Source organism: Ictidomys tridecemlineatus, chromosome 10 (assembly GCF_052094955.1).
Source record: "Ictidomys tridecemlineatus isolate mIctTri1 chromosome 10, mIctTri1.hap1, whole genome shotgun sequence".
Classification (NCBI taxonomy): Eukaryota; Metazoa; Chordata; class Mammalia; order Rodentia; family Sciuridae; genus Ictidomys; species Ictidomys tridecemlineatus.
Window position 1 is genome coordinate 138,885,110 of NC_135486.1, and position 20,034 is coordinate 138,905,143.

General features: G+C 45.7%; 1 protein-coding gene and 2 long non-coding RNA genes across 5 annotated transcripts in view; 1 reads left to right on the plus strand and 2 right to left on the minus strand.

Moving 5' to 3' along the window:
* Positions 1 to 1,755: 1,755 nt before the first annotated feature.
* On the minus strand, positions 1,756 to 3,748 carry LOC120887607 (uncharacterized). The gene is made up of 2 exons (XR_005730928.2): positions 3,353 to 3,748; positions 1,756 to 1,903 (listed from the first exon to the last, which is right to left on the minus strand). It is a non-coding gene; the product is annotated as an uncharacterized LOC120887607 (long non-coding RNA).
* A 176-nt stretch (positions 3,749 to 3,924) lies between these two features.
* On the plus strand, positions 3,925 to 5,538 carry LOC120887455 (uncharacterized). Its single transcript, XR_005730708.2, has 2 exons — positions 3,925 to 4,094; positions 4,188 to 5,538. It is a non-coding gene; the product is annotated as an uncharacterized LOC120887455 (long non-coding RNA).
* A 1,712-nt stretch (positions 5,539 to 7,250) lies between these two features.
* Positions 7,251 to 20,034, minus strand: part of LOC101974240 (sarcalumenin) — a 54,930-nt gene continuing 42,146 nt past the window's right edge. For all 3 annotated transcript variants that reach the window (XM_021734873.3, XM_078024559.1, XM_013364051.3), the window contains exons 2-6: positions 19,924 to 20,025; positions 18,766 to 18,861; positions 15,384 to 15,500; positions 14,426 to 14,659; positions 7,251 to 12,843 (exon numbers count right to left, since the gene is read on the minus strand). In XM_021734873.3, coding sequence (XP_021590548.1) covers positions 12,032 to 12,843; positions 14,426 to 14,659; positions 15,384 to 15,500; positions 18,766 to 18,861; positions 19,924 to 19,993 — 1,329 coding nt within the window. In that variant the 5' untranslated portion in view covers positions 19,994 to 20,025 and the 3' untranslated portion in view covers positions 7,251 to 12,031. The remainder of the gene's footprint in view (positions 12,844 to 14,425; positions 14,660 to 15,383; positions 15,501 to 18,765; positions 18,862 to 19,923; positions 20,026 to 20,034) is intronic.

Below are 20,034 nucleotides of genomic sequence, written 5' to 3' on the forward strand. Positions count from 1 at the left end.
GCTGGGGATGTGGCTCGGTGGTCAAGTGCCCCCGAGTTCAATCCCCAGTGTCCCCCCTCCCCCCCAAAAAAAACAAACTCATGTGTTGAAGGCTTGGTCCCTAATGCTGCAGTGTTCATAGTTGGGATCTTTGGGAAGTGATTGGCTCTAACCTCATGAATGGATTAATCTACTGATGGGTTCACAGCTTAATGGGCTATTGTGAGGTGGGGAAACTTTAGAAAGGAAGGCCTAGTTGGAGTGAGTATGTCACTGGGGGCATGTCCTTGAAAGGAATATTTTGTCTAGAGCCCCTTCCCCTTCCTCCGTCTCCTCTCTCCCTCTTTGTCTGTTTCCTGGCTGCCTTAACGTGAACAGCTTTGCTCTGCTATGCCCTCTCTGCCTTAATGTTCTCCTTGACAAGGTCCCATGGCAACAGGGTGAAGCAACCACAGCCTGAAACCTCTCAAACTTTTGAGTGAAAATAAACCTTTCCTCCTTTTGTTTTTCTCAGGTACTTTGTCAAGACAATGAAAAACTGACTAACACACTGTAACACAATAAATAATACAAGAAATACTTTAGAGAAGGCCTACAAAAGGGAGCTTGGGAATCTGCAGGCAAATGAGACTGGAAGGATATTGTGGACAAGGTGGCATGAGCTAGGATTTGGTGAATGGGTTGGATGCTGCCAGTAGAAATAGGTGAAATTGGGGCTGGGGCTGGAGCTCAGCAGTAGAGTGCGGGCCTAGCATGTGCAAGGCGCTGGGTTCGATCCTCAGCACCACATAAAATAAATAAATAAAATAAAGGTGTATTTAAAAATCACATCAATCTTCAAAAAAAAAGTGTTAAAAATTTTTTTTAAAAAAATAGGTGAAATTACCTCCTGATGGAAGAGACACCACCAGGAAAGGACTGTAAGAGGATATACCAAATATTAGGCAAATCGATGTGCAAACCCAGAAGAGAGCTGAAACAGTAGATTTGACAGGGACACAGGCAATGGCATGAGGAAAAGGCTCTAAACCCAAATGCTGCAGCAGCAGGTTTATTCTGAGTGGGAAGTTTATCAGGATGAACCTTGGGAGTTCAAATGCCAGCTCCATCCTTAATGTCTGTGTGATCTTGGACAAGTCCCTATCCAAAGTTTCAATTCTTGCTTCTGCAAGGTTCCTACTTTCTACCCAACAACAAATGAAAGAGTTATTGGGCCATCTAGGAAAGAAGAGGCCAATAAAAAGAGATTATGAAGAGAAGAGATGGCCAGGGAGAGGAAGTTTGGAGAATAGAGCCCAATGCTGTTAAGCTGAGCTTTCTGCTCCACAGCAGGCCATTTTAGGGGTGCTGGCAAAACTCTCATCAAATTGGTTGTTGGTTCATCCCTGAAGAACGCTGTGTTCCAGCAGCAGCACCAGCAATGCAATTAGCAGAACAGAGCTTGTGGGTGGAACAGTGAGTAGGAGTTGAGCAGGGAAAAGAGGCAGCACCCTGGGCCCCTGCCCAGATTGTGGGGTATAAGAATCAGGGGGTGGGTAAAGATGACTTGAGAGAAAGTTTTAATTCCAAAAGCTATCCTCCACTAGGAAAGAAAAGCAGAAGACCAAGATATGTTTTCAGTCTTCCATACTGGCTCCTTTAACCTCAAGAAGTTGGCCTATTATATAAATCAGCAGGTGAGACCCCAGCAGGCATATAACTCAGCTCAGCAGATGGCCTTCATTCCCTGTGGCTGAGCTTCCACAAGTCCCAGGAGAATGAGCACAAGGAAGCCTCTTCAGGGAGCCTTGAATGTTTGTTCTTTATTCACTTTCTTTTCATTCCACATAGTAATGATTGTATATAATTCAGGATTCTGGAGACACTGATGTCAACTTGGTTATTCAAACCTTCATCCCTCAAGTTGTTTCACTGGTCAGTTTATCTGTCAAATGGAGAAAACTGAATTTATGCGAACATGTAATGAGATCATAGACACGCTTGGCAGAGAGCAAATGCTCAAGAAATGTAAACTATACCTAGTTTAAATATTAATGTAAACTTTATATTAGAAGCCAGATTGCATGTTATGCTGGATAGCTTTCATTTGTCCTTCTAGGTACATTCTTCATTCTTTTCCATCATGTTATGCTTTAGAACTGCCCTGTTTGGACTACTCAAGACTCCCTTGCCCTGATTTCCAATTCTGTTTGGTCCAGGGGAAGCTTTGACAGACCAGAGGGAAGAAGTGAGGGCAGTTTTTATTCCAACTCCTTTCCTGAATTTCTTGACCCAAAGTCCCAGCTCTAGTAAGATGATCCTCCACATAGCTTCTGTGCCTCCAGAAGTACAGGTGGAAAGATTCCATTATCCCTATCTGTTTCCCTACATCCTACCTCAAATTAACCAATTTAAATGTGCCATCTGTTTTCTGTGGCACCCAAAATATACAAGGGTTAGAATGAGAACTGCCTGGGAATAGGGAGACCTAAACTTAAGTCTCATCTCTGCCACTAGCTTGCTCTATGACCTCAAAGAGTCTTTCCTTTTTTAGGCCTCAGTGTCCTGACCTGTAAAATAAAGAGTAAGACTGTATAGCTCTTTTGTGCTACAATTCCCCACCCCTACTAAATGTTCTATGAAGTTAAACCCAGGAAAGAACCTAGAAGCCAGCAAGGCTAATGTCCTCTTGAAGAGAACATTATACCTATCTCCTTTACCTATTTCCTTTTCAAGGTGTTTTTTTTATTATTATTATTATTGCTTATGTCTAAATCATGTCCCACTCCAAAGTAACTCTCAAGAAAGCCCGTTAAGTTAAAAGTCAATTATCTTTCCGTTCAGGAACTATTTAACCACAGAGCCCCTTTTATAGGTTCTAACATACCCAGAGGTTGCAGCAGGGAAGCAGTTATACACTGATACCAGAACATTCTCCACAAGCTGCACAGGGAAGCAAGGTTTGTCTAGGCACTGGGAAATGCAGAGAAACAGCTGGCTTTTAGAATGGAGTGCGCTCCATTCTAATAATGGAGATTATATAGAAGGTGGAGGGAACGCCTAGGGGCGCACTACCACTGAGCTATACCCTAAGACCTTTTTATTTCGAATTTTGAGATTAGGGTCTATGTTGCCCAGGCTGGTTTAGAACTTGCAATACTCCTGCTTCAGTCCGAGTAGCTGGTATCACAGGTGGGGCCACCGGCCTGGCGAGGCTAATGACCTCTTGATGAGACTATTACAGACTCCCGTAAGTCCTTCCCAGCTCCTAATATCCATGATTCAGGAAACCCTAAGGGCCGAAAGGAAGCCATTCCAATGAGTACTGGCCCCGAGGAGCGGCACGGGGGCGGGACGAGAGGGCAGCGGGGATCTCTTAAAATCCTCATTTTACCTGGGGGATGGCCTCAAGGGCCAAAGTCACTCTAATAAATGCAGCACCAACTGCTCTGGTGTTCTTTGCACACATGTGACTCGCCAGTCCGAGGCCTCTGCGGGCCACAACCGAGCCTTCGAGATCCTCTTGGGACTCCCAGGTCGTCTGCCCCACAGCCCACAAAGCAGCCCCGTCTGACGCGGCAGCCCCGCCGTCCCCAGAGCGACCCCGCAGCGTGGAATAGCGGCGGAAGGAACCTGGCCCTTCCCAACTGACCCCCAGCAGCGCCGCCGCCGGTCCCCAGAGCCGAGCCACCGCTCGCCTGACTCTGCGCAGAGCGCAGCCGCAACTTGAGAACCACGACCGCGCATCAGCGCCTGTGCCTGCGCCTGCGCCAGACATGACGCGTGACAGCTCAAGAGCGCAGCCCGGGGCGGGGCGGGGCAAGCGGGGCGGGGCGGGGCGAGGCGGAGCGAGCGGGGCGGGGCGAGGCGAGCGGGGCGGGGCGGGGCGAGCGGGGCGAGCGGGGCGAGCGGGGCGGGGCGGGGCGGGGCGGGGCGGGGCGGGGCGGGCGGGGCGGGGCGGGGCGAGCGGGGCGATTCGAGGCGAACCGGGTCGAACACAACGCTGGGATCTTCAGAGCAAGATTGGCTTAGGGCAGAGCGCATTGCTGGGCTAGATCCCGGGATCTCAGACTGCTGGGCAGCCACAATGTCGGCCCCAGTCCTCAAAGACGAGTGATGAGTTCCCCATTCTCAGGGTGAGTCATTTGCGCGTAAGGAGCTGGGCTTGAGGGAAGAGGCAACATTCAGCCAGGATCCCGGCTTCGCTCACCTTCAGGACCCCTCCTCAGAGCTGCCTTGCTGCAGCCTTAGTTTCCCCACTAAGGTGCGCTGGAGAAGGCCGAGGCTCCTCCCGCCGCCCGCTTTCTTTCGGACGAAGGAAGAGCGCCCAGACTTGGCCCCTTTGGGAATGCAGGCTGCAGCGCCTACGGTCATTGTACGAGGAGGACGCAGCCCAGGAGATCCGTCCACCAATGCATCTTCCTGCAGGCCTGTACCCGCACAGGATGCAGCTTCCGTCCCTGCCCGTGTTCCCGCTGTGACTCATCTACGCTGGACGGGAAGATGGAGGGCCAGGAGATGGAGGGCCCAGTGTCCTGGTAGGCCCTCAGAGCCACGCAGGACAGCATGACCTCCTCTTCTCTGGTCCTTTCACCTGTTAACTTTCTCTAGAAATGGAATGACCTAAAATGTCACAGGGATCCAGAGAAGGGACACAGATTGTGGCCTCCTTTGGGCTGGTGGGGGTCAGAGCCCAACAGGAGCTCCCAGGCAGGGCTAGGGTGATGGGGTGGTCTGCTGCTCTGGCCTATTTCTGGGACTCCATCGGCTGGTTCCCAGCTCTTTCGAGTGGGGCAGAGTTGAGAGGGGACAGAGACCCCAGTGCCCCAATCCAGCAGGGCCCAGGGGCAGGCAGCAGGCGTCTTGGTGCTAAGCTCTGGCCTCTGCATTCCCACCTCCTCCTCCCTACCCCAGTGCAGCTGCCAGCTGGATCTTCTGAGGTACTGCACAGCCTTGTTTTGCCCAGGAACTTGCAAATGGCCTCAAGCCCAGAATCCCTGGGCTTTCATTTAAGTCCTAGTTTTCCCTAACTTCCTCCTCTCACCTGGATTGTTTCCCCCTCATCACCACCATACAGTTTATCTTTGAGTGTGAACTCCTGATCTTCCTCAGGATCATCTTTCTGATCTCTGACCAGCCAAACCTGTCCACCCCTCAAAGTATAGCTAAAATTCCACTCCCTCCCCAAGCTCCATAACCCCTTATGTGTTCTAGTACTCTCAGTTTGATGCTATCTGAATGTAGTCTTCTCAAAAGAAGTTTAAATAAGTTTGTTTAAATAAATTTAACAGTTTATATATGTTAGTCCCTTTTTAATGAGAAAGGGCAGGGCCTGTAATCCCAGCATTCACTTGAGTGTGGGAGTTTAAGACTAGCCTGGACAACACAGGGAGGCTATCTCAAAATAAAAGTGGAAACAAATGAGGAAGCAAATCCTTTACCAGGCCATGTATCCCAATTTATGAATTGAAAAATGTGTCTTCCCTGATAACTCCCCTTCCTATGCCTTGTGTCTCTTACTAGATGGTTACTTGTCCCAGTACAGAAACTATGCCTTAATAAATATGCAAAACTTCTAAATCTTTTGAAATTGTGCTGGGGAAAACTCAAATGTTTGGATAAAATGGAAGTATACTAGGGGCTGGGGCTGGGGCTCAGTGGTAGAGCACTGGCCTAGCATGTGTGCAAGGTGCTGGGTTCAATCCTCAGCATCACATACAAATAAATTAATAAAATAAAGGTATTGTGGGGCTGGGGTTGTGGGTCAGTGGTACAGTGCTTGCCTGTCATGCATGAGGCACTGGGTTTGATCCTCAGCACCACATAAATATAAAATAAAGATATTGTGTCCACTTTAAAAAAACTAAAAAATAAATATTTAAAAAATAAAATAAAGGTATTATGTCCAACTATAAGTAAAAAAAAATTAAATGGAAATATAACAAATATTTTTGTACTCTTTATAAATATAAAATCACTTTTTTAGTGTACAATGAAAATATACTACACACAATTTGGTTTAGGTTCAGATTAGCACAAATTGATGTGATAGAAAATAGTAAAAAGAAAATCAACTTTTTTTGTGTTTATTGTGTATGAGTTGAGTAAACTCAGGCAGAAGTCTTTGGACTTCTCTGGAGATGCAGTTTCCTCATGTTGGATTTGGAACTAGGGATAATAAATAAACCTCCCATCTACTTTACAAGATTATGGAGAAGATCAAATGTGAAATGGAATTAAAATTTACTTTTAAGTATGTGTTTAAGAAACAACCCTCAATAAATTTCCTGATGAAAATTACTTTTTTAATATTTATTTTTTAGTTTTAAGTGGACACAATATCTTTTATTTTTTATTTTTGTGTGGTGCTGAGAATTGAACCCAGTGCCTCACACATGCTAGGCGAGCGCGCTACCACTTGAGCCACATCCCCAGCCCTGAAAATTACTATTAAATATTTTAAAATTTGTTCAACATGCTGAATGGCCATTAAAAAAAAAATCAAGTAGGGGCTGCGGTTGTAGCTCAATGATAGAGCACTTACTTAGTATGTGTGAGGGACTGGTTTCCATCCTCAGTACCACATAAATTTTTTTTTAAGTATTTTTAAAAATCAAGCAATTCTGGGGCTGGAGTTGTAACTCAGAGGTAGAACACTCACCTAGCATGAGTGAGGCACTGGGTTCAAGCCTCAGCACCACATAAAGTAAAATAAAGACATTTTGTCCACCTATAACTAAAAAATAAATATTAAAAAAAATCAAGCAATTCTGAATCTTTGCCAGTTTGTGAAGAAAGGGGAAAGAAAGGTGTGGGGTCAGAAAAATCCCAAGCAAGCAACTCAAAGGCTGAGGCAGGAGGATTGTGAGTTCAAAGCCAGCCTCAGCAAAAGTGAGGCACTAAGCAACTAAGTGAGACCCTGTCTCTAAATAAAATACAAAATAGGGCTGGGGATGTGGCTCAGTGGTCAAGTGCTCCTGAGTTCAATCCCCCCACTGCCAAAAAAGAAGAAAGTCCCAAGCAAGTACCCTAGCATAACCCATAAGGGGAGACAAGTGTCAAGTAGAATTGTGCACACAAGCCATCATCTCAGCCACTCTGACCATCATTCTCATGGGTAAAATATGAATACTAACAGTAATAACAACTGACAATTACTGGATGCTCTCTGTGGGCCACATACGATGTACAATTTCAAGCACATTACACACATATCAAGCCACTTAATTCCCACTATGACAGTCCTCATGGGAGGGAGGGACTATCAGTGTCTGTTTTGTGAGTAAGGAAACTGAAACACAGAGAAATTTTATTATTTACCTAGGACAGCCCTGTAGCAAGTGGGGAAGCCCAGGACCAATCCCAAACAATCAGAGTCTGTGCTCTTAAATGTGCTAGCCATCTAACTCCCTATGGGGTTATTGTGAAGATTAAATGAAATGATGTACATAAAGCACTCAGAGTAGTCCCAAGTGCACAGCACTATGATTAGCACTTCATTGTAAGGTATAAGGGTGGTGAGGCCTGCAGGTCTAAAGCCCTGGCATGAAGGAGATACTCTAGAATTGGTTCCCTTCCCCATAGACATCATGAGAAAACAGAACATGTTCCATGGTCCAAGCAGATGTGGAAATGCTCCTATATTAATGTTTATCCTGAGGGTAAGAGGTTGGCCCAACCTGTTAAATACACCTTTCCTACAGACAACCTTTTGTTACTACTCTGTTTCTGTTTTTCTTTTTGCTTTCTTTGTATTGTCTTTATGGTCTTCTAGAGAAAAAGTAAGGGTTCCTTGGGTTGGGAGAAGCCAGAGCCTAATGTCACAGAAGATAGAACTGGCATGAAATGTTGCCAGCATGTATTAAGTTCTCTAAAGTCCTTTCACCTTAGTTCACTGTGGCAAGGCATACCTGTAAAGCCAGGGACTAGTAGGATGTCTTTCCATGGCTGCCTCTTCTTGGATCTCAACCGGGTTTGACTATAAGGTTCACCCCATTCACACATCTGCCCACACATACATGTTCCCATAATCTGTATTTCACTCTCTCATATGAATACAATTACTTCTTCACAGCCACAGTCACTTGTCCAAACCAGGCATACCCTTGTGGCAAGGACCATCTACACACAACGCAAAACACATAGTTACCTTTCTTTACTCTCCCAGAAACCATGTGAAAAAAGGGGAACAAAAGGTTTGGGGTCAGGTAAAGAGTTCCTAGGTGTTGAACACTGGACTAGGTACTTAGGCATCATTTGGCCACAAAATTGCACACCCACATCTGTTTTCCAATACATAAGAACTTCACATGTATGTTTTTGCATGCCCCTTATTTGTATAACTACTTGTAATGTTCCAATGACATGACCCTTAAATTCACTCTTTATATTCGAACCCCTCACATTACCTGGCTATGTTTAGAATAGCCTCTGTTTTGCTTTCTCCATTTTCTGTTTGGTTGCTCTAGCACCCTAAAGGCAGACTTAACCTAAAGGTGATAGGGTTATGAGGTTTGTGAAATAGCACAATTTTGAAGACAGATCCAGCGGATTATTACATTTCTATTCAAAACCGACTTTGGGGCTGGGGTTGTGGCTCAGTGGTAGTGTGCTTGCCTGGCATGTATGAGGCACTGGGTTCAATTCTCACCACCACATAAAAATAAAGACAATAAAGTCCATCAACAACTAAAAAATAAAAATAAAAAACCACCAACTTTGTGTGACTTTTCTCTTGGAGGGAAAGCACTCAATTTCTCCAACAATGGGTAGGAGAAGGTGAGGTGGGGCAGGTGAGCAGCAGTGACTTTAGTAGGTCAGGTTGCTCAGTTGCTCAAAGACTGTGGACTGCATATAGACTTTCCCTGATCAGGAAGCAAATAAAGGAGAGCGTGACTCCACTCACTCAGCCCTAAGTCCAGCCACTGCTAAGCCAGGAGCACCCTGGAGTACCCAGGGATGTCACCTGAGTCTGGCATCCTCTTGGGCACAACTGTATGGCAATGGCCTGGATTTTTAGGTCCAGCTCTCCCTTTTTGGTTCATTCCAACCTCCTACCTCTTCGCCAGGGCCCTGTTCTTTCTCTTTCAAAGCCAACTCTCAAGCAAAGATGTGAAATTTCTTGGAGGATACCAGAGGGAAAACTTCAAAATTCAAGAGCACTGCTGAATTTCCAGGACACTGAAAAGAGCAAATTGGGCTGGGAAGGGCAATCCAGGATGTGTTCAGAAGGTAACAAACAGAAGGCCCATGCCCATACCAGGTGGAGAGGGCAATCACTTTCTGGAGCAGCCAGGGGAGGCAGCCATCCTCACCATTCCTGCAGACCTCAGGCTTCCTCCACCATGGCTATGGGCATCTGGAGGCAGTTGAACGGCAGAGGGCATGGGCTGACTGGTATAGTTACCTGAGCCATCTCTGTGAGGGATCTGGAGATAAAAATTTCAATGACCCCTATTTCTAAAGGGAATAGGCCTTATTTCATGACTGCTGAAAAAACAAGCCATCTTCAATACCTGGGAGGCTGGAAGCAGGAGGGAGCTACCAAAGGAGGGTGCCAGAAAGCATCCAAACCAAGAATAAGCACTTTATCAACTCCCAACCTATCCCCAAGAAATCTAAAAATGAGTACATTCTCCTACATAAAAGCAAGATCAGAGATTCACCTTGCTGGAGACAATCAGGAAGGAGAAGATGTTAAAGAGATAGGAACTTTATTGAAATATTCTCCCTGGTAAAGTCAGAATCTAAAGGTCACTGGAAAGGGTCAGCCCCTATTCCTTCACAAATATTCACAGGGACCCCTCTTGGGGAATCTCTGGGTCCCAAGTTTCCCCAGTTCCCAGACCCATCATCCTTAAGAGTCAGAATCCTCCACAGAGCTGGGCAAAGAACGGGCACTTAGAACCTGTGTTGATTGATCAACAGGCCTATGGGCAGTCAAGGAAAGGTAAGGCAGACAGTGAGGAGAGGAACAGAATGGAGAGAAAGAAGAAAGAAGAAAAGGAAAATAGGTGGAGAAAAGAAAAATCCAAAAGTGGGAGGACACACTGATAATATAGCCTCCCTAAAATACTAATATTGCATGAACTGATTAGCTTCATCCCCCCTGCTTCCCAAAATGATGGTGACATCACAGCTAAAAAAAAGGCCCATATAGTCCTGAACTTTTTATTTCCCTGACTGCATTAAGAAAAAAACAGATTCACCAAAAGCAACCAACAGGGATGAGCAGTGTGAAAGAGACAGGCAGGAAGGATAGTCTTCCAAGAGGATAAGTGATTTGGAAGTGAGGCCAAGGGGTTGGGGCTGTTCATTTGAGGGAGAAGAAAAGTCCAAGGACAGATTGCAACTCATCTGCCCCAGCTACCAGGCTTCATGGATGTCCCTTACAGAACTCGATTTTCTTTTCCAGTTGGCTTGCTCCTTGAAACAGTGTCCTGGTGGCTTTGGAGCCTCTGGCTCTCTGTGAGAGGATCTGGATCCTCCATAAAGTCCAAAGCAGCAGCCTCTCTTGCAGCAGGCATGGGACTGCTCCGAATTCTGAGCAATACTAAATCAAATTGGGGTTCTTTCTGGACCCCATCTGATCACCAATCTACTTACATTGCCTAATCAACCTTTTTCTCAAAATTTCCTTCTGATCCAGATGACTACCCAGTGCTGGTGGGTCCTGACCCAGGATAGGATTAAGGACCCAAGGATAGCTTGCTCCCAAGAGGAGTGGCCAGATGTGACCTTCAAAAGGAGCCCTTCAAGGCAGGCCTGGGCTATCCCTGTATGCACACATCTCACAGTACATGCTCCCTTCAAAGGGCACTTATCCACTGGGTCTCTGTGTCCCTCCAAGGGGACAGTGCTTGCCGGCCATGCAGGACTCTCATGATGAGTTCTTTCTCTGTGGCCTCAGGTTTGTCATCTTCCTGACCTCTCTTGGATGATGTACACACATATCCACACTCACTGGTGTTTGAAAGCCCTGGATGTCCTGTGGTACAGTCCATAGCTATCCATGTCAAGGACAGGTGGATGCTAAACCCTAAGCTTCAGTTGCCACTGATGCCAGATGGCTGGTGCTGGTTCTCACTGTAGGAAGTTTCTCTGGTTTAAGTGTTGGTGCATCAGGGAATGGAGAAGAAAAGAAAGGAAAAGCCATAGTAATGGGAAACTGAAGAAACAACTTTTCTGCCAAGTACTTCCACAGAGAAATTGTGGAACAGCCTCTTCCTAAATTTGGGAGAGGCTGACTGCCCAGCAAAGTCCCTAAGGACAAGGAACAAAGTCTCCATTGTCCACTCTGAACCCAACACCTTTGGGATCTGAGTTTTCCAAGACATGCAATAGACAAAGACACACTGCAAACCAATTAACCCTCTGAGCCCTTCCAGTACCCTCACTTAAGTTACTTCCAAGAGGGAACAGCCTGAGTCCACCACCCACTCACCACCTCTTGGGGCCAGTGATGGGTCTGAGCTCCCCAGCTGGGACATCACAGAAATGGCATTTGGGAGGCAGATCCTCACCCTGACCTAGGCACTCCTGTTCTCTCTTAGTGTTATGGAGAAACAGGGAAGAGGTACTGGGGACAGGCTCAAAATTCAGGTAAATTTAGATCCAAGAGGCTATCTGCCTTTGAAAGTCAGCCTAAGCTTGGGAGGGAGTAGAGGAGGTTTGGGGAACAAACAGAAGACCGTGTGTGGAAGGAGCCAACATGGACCTGAGAGCCCTCTTCACTCAGGCTGTGTTTAGCTTATTTGACCCTCATTTAGTATACACTAGAATTTAGCTGCTCTCTGTCCCTTCAAGACAGGACCCAGGAAAAGCAAGTAGAGCCTGATTTGCCTCAATCAGGCCTCCTAACTGAAGCAACAAGAAAAGCACACTATAATTCACAGTTTCCGCTCTCCTCCCTAGACCCACACACCTTCACCTACCACAGGCCTCAACAAAACTCCCAAATCTCCAGTGTGTACTGATTCTCACCAGTGTGGCTCAAAGGGTTAATAAACCAGGACTTCTCAGACAGGACACAAGCTCATTCACCAACAGGGACCCGAGAAGAGCTACACACTATCTAGTGCTTCTTGTAGCGATTCTTTGGGGTTTCACTACACCCTGTTTTGTCACAGTTGAGAGCACCTGGATTCTTCCCCAACCCGAGGCTACCCAGGAGGCTGGGAAGCTCCTGGGTGATGGCCCGCTCTATCTTCTCCAGAAAGCAACCTCCCATGTAGGAGCACTGCTGAGAGAGGAGTTTGAAATTGGAAATGGGGTTGATGCCAAAGAAGTCCTTGTAGGCCTCTCGGTTGGGAAGGTCAAACTTGCTAACATTGGTCTTTGCCAGGATGGTCTTAAAGATGTAGAATTTATCAGGATCTTCCACAATGTCCTTAAAGACCAGTTCTCCATCACTGAAGAAGGTCATTTTGTCCTTGTAAGTCTGCAGATAGCGGTCAACCAAGAGGGCATGAATGCGGACCCGAATGGCATGTTGGCGGATGAAAGCAATCTTGTTCTCCAACCTGTTTTCAATCACCTGGTTCAGGTCTTCTAGAAGGGAGATCTCTTCTTTGAGGAACAGTTCCCGGTGAGTGTCAGGTTTATAGTCTTGTGGCCAGAAGGAGCTGACATAAACCCTTGGAGGCTCTGTGACATTTATGAGAGGGGCCAAGCTCCAGAAGAGGGCCCCATACACTCGCATGAGCATCTGTGTGGCCAGGTTGTCAGCCTTGTTCAGGATGATCCTTATCTGAGACTCACGTCCCTTCAGCTGGCGAAAGAGCATCTCCAACTCCAGACCCACATCCAGCTTGGTGGGGTCAAAGACAACAAAGATGAGGTCGGCTCTATCGATGAACCACTGGCACACATCGTTGAAGGGGTATCCTTGAGGAGACAGAGTGAGAAGTCAAGCTGGTGGAGCTCATGCAAAGCCCCGCATACCTCCCTTCAGAACCAAATCATTCTGTGGGCTGAAAGTTCATGCTCTAGGGATTTTCTGAGTTTCTAAAGACTACTGAAGAATTAATTGCATATCTCCTGCTCTTTGTCAATCTCTAACCAAGAACAGCCTGATCCTTCCTTTCATCTACAGTGGAATCCAAGTCTCTAAGGAATTAAAATACTTGTTCAAAGTGGAGATTTTCCAACTGTCTAAAAAAATCTAGGGCAATGGAAAAACTGTTAAGGAAGTCAGGGAATTGGAAGAACGTGATAGAGGATGCAAGATTTAGGAGAAAGAAATAAGGATCCTGTGTTAAGACTGACAGAATTTGGGCTTTGCCACTGGACAGCTGGATAGAAAATGCTCCTAAGCTCTAGCTCCTTACCTACAATACAAGAAAAGCAGTAACTTCAAAACTGATGAGAAGATTATTATATTGTGATGAACAGGAAAGCACAGAATCAAAGCTTCCAGTCATATAGTGGTGCCCAATATATTTTAACTCCTTTTGCTTCTTATTTCCTCGATTTTCTTATTTACAAAATGAGATGAGGAATACCTATCTTGAAAACATAGCATTTTTAAAATTTTTATTAATTATTGATGGACCTTTATTCATTTATTTGTTTATATGTGGTGCTGAGAATCTAACCCAGTGCCTCACACATGCTAGGCAAGCATGCTACCCCTGAGCCACAACCTCAGCCCTGCATTTTTTTTTCACAATGACCAACCAATAATGCATAAAATTATCCAGTGTATAATTGGATATACATTGGGAGTACAATAAGGTTAATTTACTTTTATAATTGTGAGTGATAATATCATCACCAATAAAACAGGATCTAGTTATAATCCAAATGATGGTCATAACCATAAACTTAGATCAGGCATCTGGTCACATGTTTCTACAACTGCCCTGTTTAGGACTCATCAATGCAGATAGGCCTGTGTCACAACAGTACATAGTGGCCTATGCCGTGGCCTATGCCATGGCCTCAGGCTTGCCAGGCCCAAAGTGGTGTTCCCCTGACACTTGAAGGCAAGCAGGATCCTAGAAAGTCTGATAAAAAGCTAAGACAAAAGCAGAACTGAGTACACAGAAACTGGGAGTTAGGAAGACTCGAACATCAGGTGCAACCCAGAGCAAGCCCAGGAGCCCCAGGCCCAGTTTAGCCAGAAATTAAATATACCTGACTGGGATCTGATTAGTCCAGGCCCTTGACTACCCAGGACAGACTGAGCCTCCCAAAGACGATTCAGTCACAGCATAGATCTCTTGGAGCTCTTGCAGAGAAAACTAGTTCTCCTTATGGGAAAATATTGACCATCTTCAAACCAAATCAGTCCTTGGGGAGGTAGGAGGATGAGGCACTCCAAAACCCAGTGGCACCCCAGTGACAAGGAGAAGAAGGTGGAGGTAAATAATGCATCTCCTGGTCTTTGGCAACACTGGCCAAACTTCCTTCTCAAGTAATTTTCTAAGACAGAGCTCTTGCTATTCAAAAATGGGTGCTAAATTACCTCTTTCTTGTTGTTTGCGATTCTCAATGATGCCTGGTGTATCCACAAAAGTGACCCGCTCCAGAAGTTTGTGAGGAACCTCAATACCAATCAGCTTCTCCAGAAAATTCTGGCCAAACTTTTCGAGGGGCGAGAAGGATCGGGAACTGTCAGCGGCCATGACGATGCCCTCGATGGTTTTCAGCTTGGGCCCGTGCATCAGTACCGTGAACTCAGATGTGGTGGGCTCAGCACCTACATGCAGGGTGAGATTGCAGGAAAATAGTCATCTCTGAAAAACGGATGGCTGCAAAGAAGGTGAATAAGCAAGACTTTTCAGGGAGAGTTTGCCACAAGGGCAGGACATGTTTGCCAAGCTACTTGTTTCTTTCTTTCTTTCTTTCCTAATGGCATTAGCACATTTACATTGTAGTGCAACCATCACCACCATTTCCAGAACTTTTTCAATATTCCCAAATGGAAACTCTGTGTCCATTAAACAGTAACTCCCTTTTCTCCTTCCTCACAACTCCTAGCAACCACTATTCTACTTTCTCTACAAATTTTCCTACTGTTGGTACCTCATATGAGTGGAATCATACAATATTTGACCTTTGGTTTCTTGTTTCTCTCACTTAGCATATTACTTTCAAGCTTCATCAAGGTTGGAGCATCTGTCAGATGTATCTGATACATTCTCATAGCACAATCATCCCTTTCCAAGGCCAAGTGACATTTCATTATATGAACAAACCACATTTTGACTGTCCATTTACCCATCAGTGGACTTGTGGATTATTTCCACTTTTTGGCTACTTTAAATAATGCTGCTGTGAACACTGGTGTAGCTACCAGTTTCCTGTATGTATTTTTAATTATTATTGAAGATATATAAATGTTTCAATTTTTCATATTTTCATAGTACTTTTACATACGACATTCAAATACTAACAATCACATAAAAAAAAAAATCTCTTACCTGTATAGAGCTGGTAGCGAGTGTTTTCTAACCCAAGAAGATAGTTTATCATGGTGGATTTACCAACGCTCCATGGTCCCAGGAACAGCACCATTGGCTTGGAAGTGATCTCCCCATCTGTAGACAACAGGAATGAGAAATGGAAGTGAAAGAACAATAGCTCTTACTGTAGGGGTGACACTGTTCTCTAAAGCACTCTGCATCCCTGACCATCATCCAACTGAACTGAGCGATTCTGTGTGCACTGGTTCTGTGTAGCCATCAGTGGCACTTCTCTTGCTCTGTAAATGCAATCACTTATTTAAAAGAAGTTATTGTGTTGACCTTGCCCAAATCCTTGGCATATCTGCCCGCACCAGAAGGAGGAGCTAAGTGAATTCCACAAGCACTGGTTTAGTGCTTACTCTGGGAGAACAGTTCATAAAAAAGGAAGGAAAGAGCTTCTACAAGGAGAGAAGTTACAACTGTAACCCAAATTGATAACAGAGAAAGAAAGGACATGGAAGAAACTTATACAATCTGGGACCATCTGAATTCTGGACCTGCCTTGTCCCCAGCTCTACAGTTTTCTTCATTGGCTCCCCAAATCCTCACCTTAGGCTTAATTCAACCCTAGGCTCTAGGGCCAGTCTCTACTATTAGTGTCCAAAGTCCATTACAGATTTGCCTTTGTCCAAGACCAAACACTGAACAGGGTATATTAGGGTTCTAGGGCCCTGTGTTCAAGGACCTTCCAGAGTCCATGCTAGGAAGCCTAAAAAGCAAAGATGGTGTAGCTCAGGGTAGAGAACTTGCCTATCCTGTGTGAGGACCTGAGTTCCATCCCCAGTACCACACACACAAAAAAAGCAGGACAGGGAGGGGAGGGTGAGAGGCTTTTGACATGAGATGCAGTCAGTCCCACTGCTGATTTGCAGGCCTCCTCAGTGCCTCTCTCAGTTTTTCTCTGAATAATCAGTCCTACATAATTGAGTCTTCAGATGTCTCTGTCTCCCTGAGCTTACATAGAATACTAAAATCCTCCTTTTTATTTCTTTCATTTATTCTTATATTTTTATTTAATTCCTTGGCTCAAAAATCAGAAGTATAAAAAGATACACAATGAAAAAAACATCCATCCCTATCCCCAATCTCCCTGGGCCACAATACCATCTCTAATAGGTAACCACTGCTCAATGTCTTTTTTTTTTTTTTTTTTTTGGAGACAGGGGTCTCAGTATATTACTCAGGCTGGTCTCAAACTCTTAGTAGCTGGAACTACAGACATGTGCCACTGTGTCTGACGCCAGTGCTAATTTCTAACATATTTTTTTCGCTATCTCAATGCATATATAGCAGTGTTTATCTATATCATGTTCCCCTCTGTCTTTTTATAGTACTTCCTCTTCTGCATCTGGATGTTTTATGCACTGGTTTTCTTTCTCTGGAGTGAAGCTAAGTCCTAGAAGATTATGTCTTATGAATGCAGGCACATATACATTGCCTGGAAGGGATACCATGGTCATACCCCTTCTCTCCCTGCCTGTAAATATACAGAGGTCCCCATCTGGCTGGGGCAGGCAGGGAGGTGACAGGTATTCCCAGTTATAGCCATAGAGACTTCACAAAAGTCTCTTTACCCAGGCCCTGAGGTGGAGGTGAGGGTGGGGGTGAGGGAGGCCAAGGCAGGCCCTGCAGATCTGCAGGTTCTGAGACAGACCCCAGACAAGGTTCTGCTGTTCCTACTCTCAACAGCAGGAGGGCATCACGGGCATGTGTGGGAGAGACCAGCAAAGAGTGCCAGAGACAGGAGGTCATGCAGGAAACTGGAGAGGGACTTGGGGAGAAGAGCCAAGTTCAGAAAGTGAGACCAGGAGCCAGCAACATACGCCCTCCCTCCAGAGCACCATTCCTGGGACAACGGGCAGCCTCCTGGCCTCTGCTGCTTTCAAGATTGGGGTTTCCTGGGAGTGCCACACCACTCTTGGTGTCAAGGCTGGAGAAAAGGTAAGTGTGGAGGACAGAGCAGAGCCACTAGGAGACTGTAACCTCACACCAAGGTCTCTATGTTCTCTGTGAAAGAGAAGAGCACTACTTAGGATTGTGAGAAGAAGTATGGGAAGCTATAGAACAGGGTTTCCCCTGGGAGAAGATACAGAGTCTCCATCCTAATCCCATGTGTGTGACCCAGGAAACACAGTGCTTCCTAGGCATTGGGTTCCTCTTCTGTAAAACAATAATATATACCCGATAATATCCTATCTACTATATAGCTATTGAGAGAATCAAGTGAGATAACACAGGAAGACATTTGCAAGATCACAATTAAAACAGCAATAGGGCTGGGGTGAAGCTTAGTGGTAGAGCACTTATCTCAGTGGTAGAGGCCCTGGGTTCCATCACCAGCACCACAAAGATGAGTAACACTAAAAATGGCATGGCTGCAGGGGAATAAGTTCTCTCATCTACTGTTCTTTACCAATTGGTATAGTCAAAGGAAATTTGGCAACAAGTATCAAAATTTAATTTCAGTATTGCACTTTTTAAAAAAACATCTTATGAGTACACTTACATAAAATACGATTATGGTAATGCCTGGAACATTTTTTAAAATGGAAAATGAAAAGCACCCCATGTCTATCAGGAGGATACTGGTTATACAAAACATGAGAGGACCAAGAAAGGACCAAGCAGGCACCAGAAAGAAGAGGGATCTACACACACACACACACACACACACACAAACACACACACAAATACACGGCGCAATACACCCCATTTGTGTAAAAGAAAGACAGACTTCTCTATGCTCATGTTTGCAGAGGAAATGTCTGGAAGCATTCATGAAAGACTACAACACGGCATCTTTGGGAATGGAACTGGAGGAGTGAGAGATCAAGAAAGGAAGTGTTCCCCCCCCAATTTATACTATTATGTACTATTTAAAAACAATTTTTTATAAGAAGTAGGCCTCATTTTTATTATTTTCACCAGTCCAACACAAGCCACCTGGTAAGAATGACAGGTAGGAAGGGAGGAATACAGGCCAATCAGAGGACTCAGACATGATCCACAAGTGAACTGGAAGCCCTGGAGGGCTCATGAACACAGGAGCAATAGAAGCTCCCTGACCAGGCATCACCGTCCCAGAAATCAAAATCTGTGCTACTGAGACATAAATGCTTAACAACGAAATGCTATTTATCAATGCTTTGTGTACTATCTATCACTCCTCCTGGACATGAGTGCTTCACAGGACTAAGGTCCCTGTCTTGCCCAATTCTCAGGAGAGCTCAGTCCCTGGTGTACTTGAACATAGCACATATGGAACTTGTGAAATGTGTAGGCACTGGCATAGTCAGGGTGGTTCAGAGGTGTGGCCCCCACTCGGGCCATGCTGTACCTGTGATCTCATGCTGCCGAAGCTCATTGTATTTGTAAGACTGCTCCAGGGGCTTGATGGATGAATGGTAGATCTTTCGAAGCCGCTGCAGCACCGCTGGGGGCAAAGAGGGGTAAGAGAAGACTATCAGACTAGGTGGACTCCAGGCAGCTCCTTCATTGTGGGGTGACCTCACACCTTAGGCAGTTCTACCCATGTCTGGTGGGGAGCACGGTCATTGGCAACCCAAGAGAATGTGTGATATGCTCACTTTTGTGGAGGGAACTAGTCCACATCCCAATGTCTGAAGCCAAAAGCATCCTCCTACTTACCCAGCAAAGCCTCCTGAGTTCTTTTTTTAAACTTAACTTTTTTCTCCTCCTACCTCAACAGTGTATCTGGAAATACTAGCTCAGCCTACAGCCCAATTGAAGGTCCTCTCCTTGAAAAATGAGAATTCCATTTATTTTATATCTCTGCTGCCTGCCTCTGCTTGTGCTGCCCTAGACCCAGAGGTCAAAGAGGCCAGGTGCCCAGCAGGCCCACAGCACAGCTACACAAGCCCTTGCCTACCGCACTCCCAGTGCCCCTGGTTGGACCCAGACATCCCTAGGTGTCTTCCTGGGAGAGTCTGCCAGGTATGAGGCACACAAGAACTGAGCTCAGGAACCAAGAAACAATCTAGAGAGACTCTGGCCCTCACTCTGCTCCTCTCTGGCTGTGCACCAAGAACAAATTGCTGCCTTGCTCTGACCTTGGCTAGCTCATCAGTTAAGATGGGACAAGCCCTACTGAAATTCTCAGGTTATTATGATGATGAAATGAAACACTGGATTGGAAAGAGCCTAAAAGTCAAAACAAATGAGTTGAGTTCTTATTAACTATCCTCTCTGCCAGAGCACAGACGTGGGCATATTCTATGGAGGCGGCCCTGGGATTTGCCGTTGGCCCTTGTGGTAGTTGCTCAGATTGGATTGCCTCCCTACCAACCTGGAGGCTCCAGTGTTGGTTCTGCTCGTGGAGATGCCTCACATAGCACCGCCCCCCCCTTCCCAGGTTCCTTCTCTTCCTTGTGGTCCCTTCTGGCTTCAGAGTGACAGCCGTGAGGCTCTATTGCTCCCAGACTCTGCCTGGCTGCTGGCCACAGGGCTGGTCTGTCTCCCTCTCTTCTCTGGTTACCTGAGTAATCATCAGCTGGCTTGTCCTCATTCAGCATCAGGGTGGTCTCGATGTGGGAGCGGTCCCTCATTGGGGCTTCTTCACTCACATCCTCCGTTTCTTCTGAGGGAA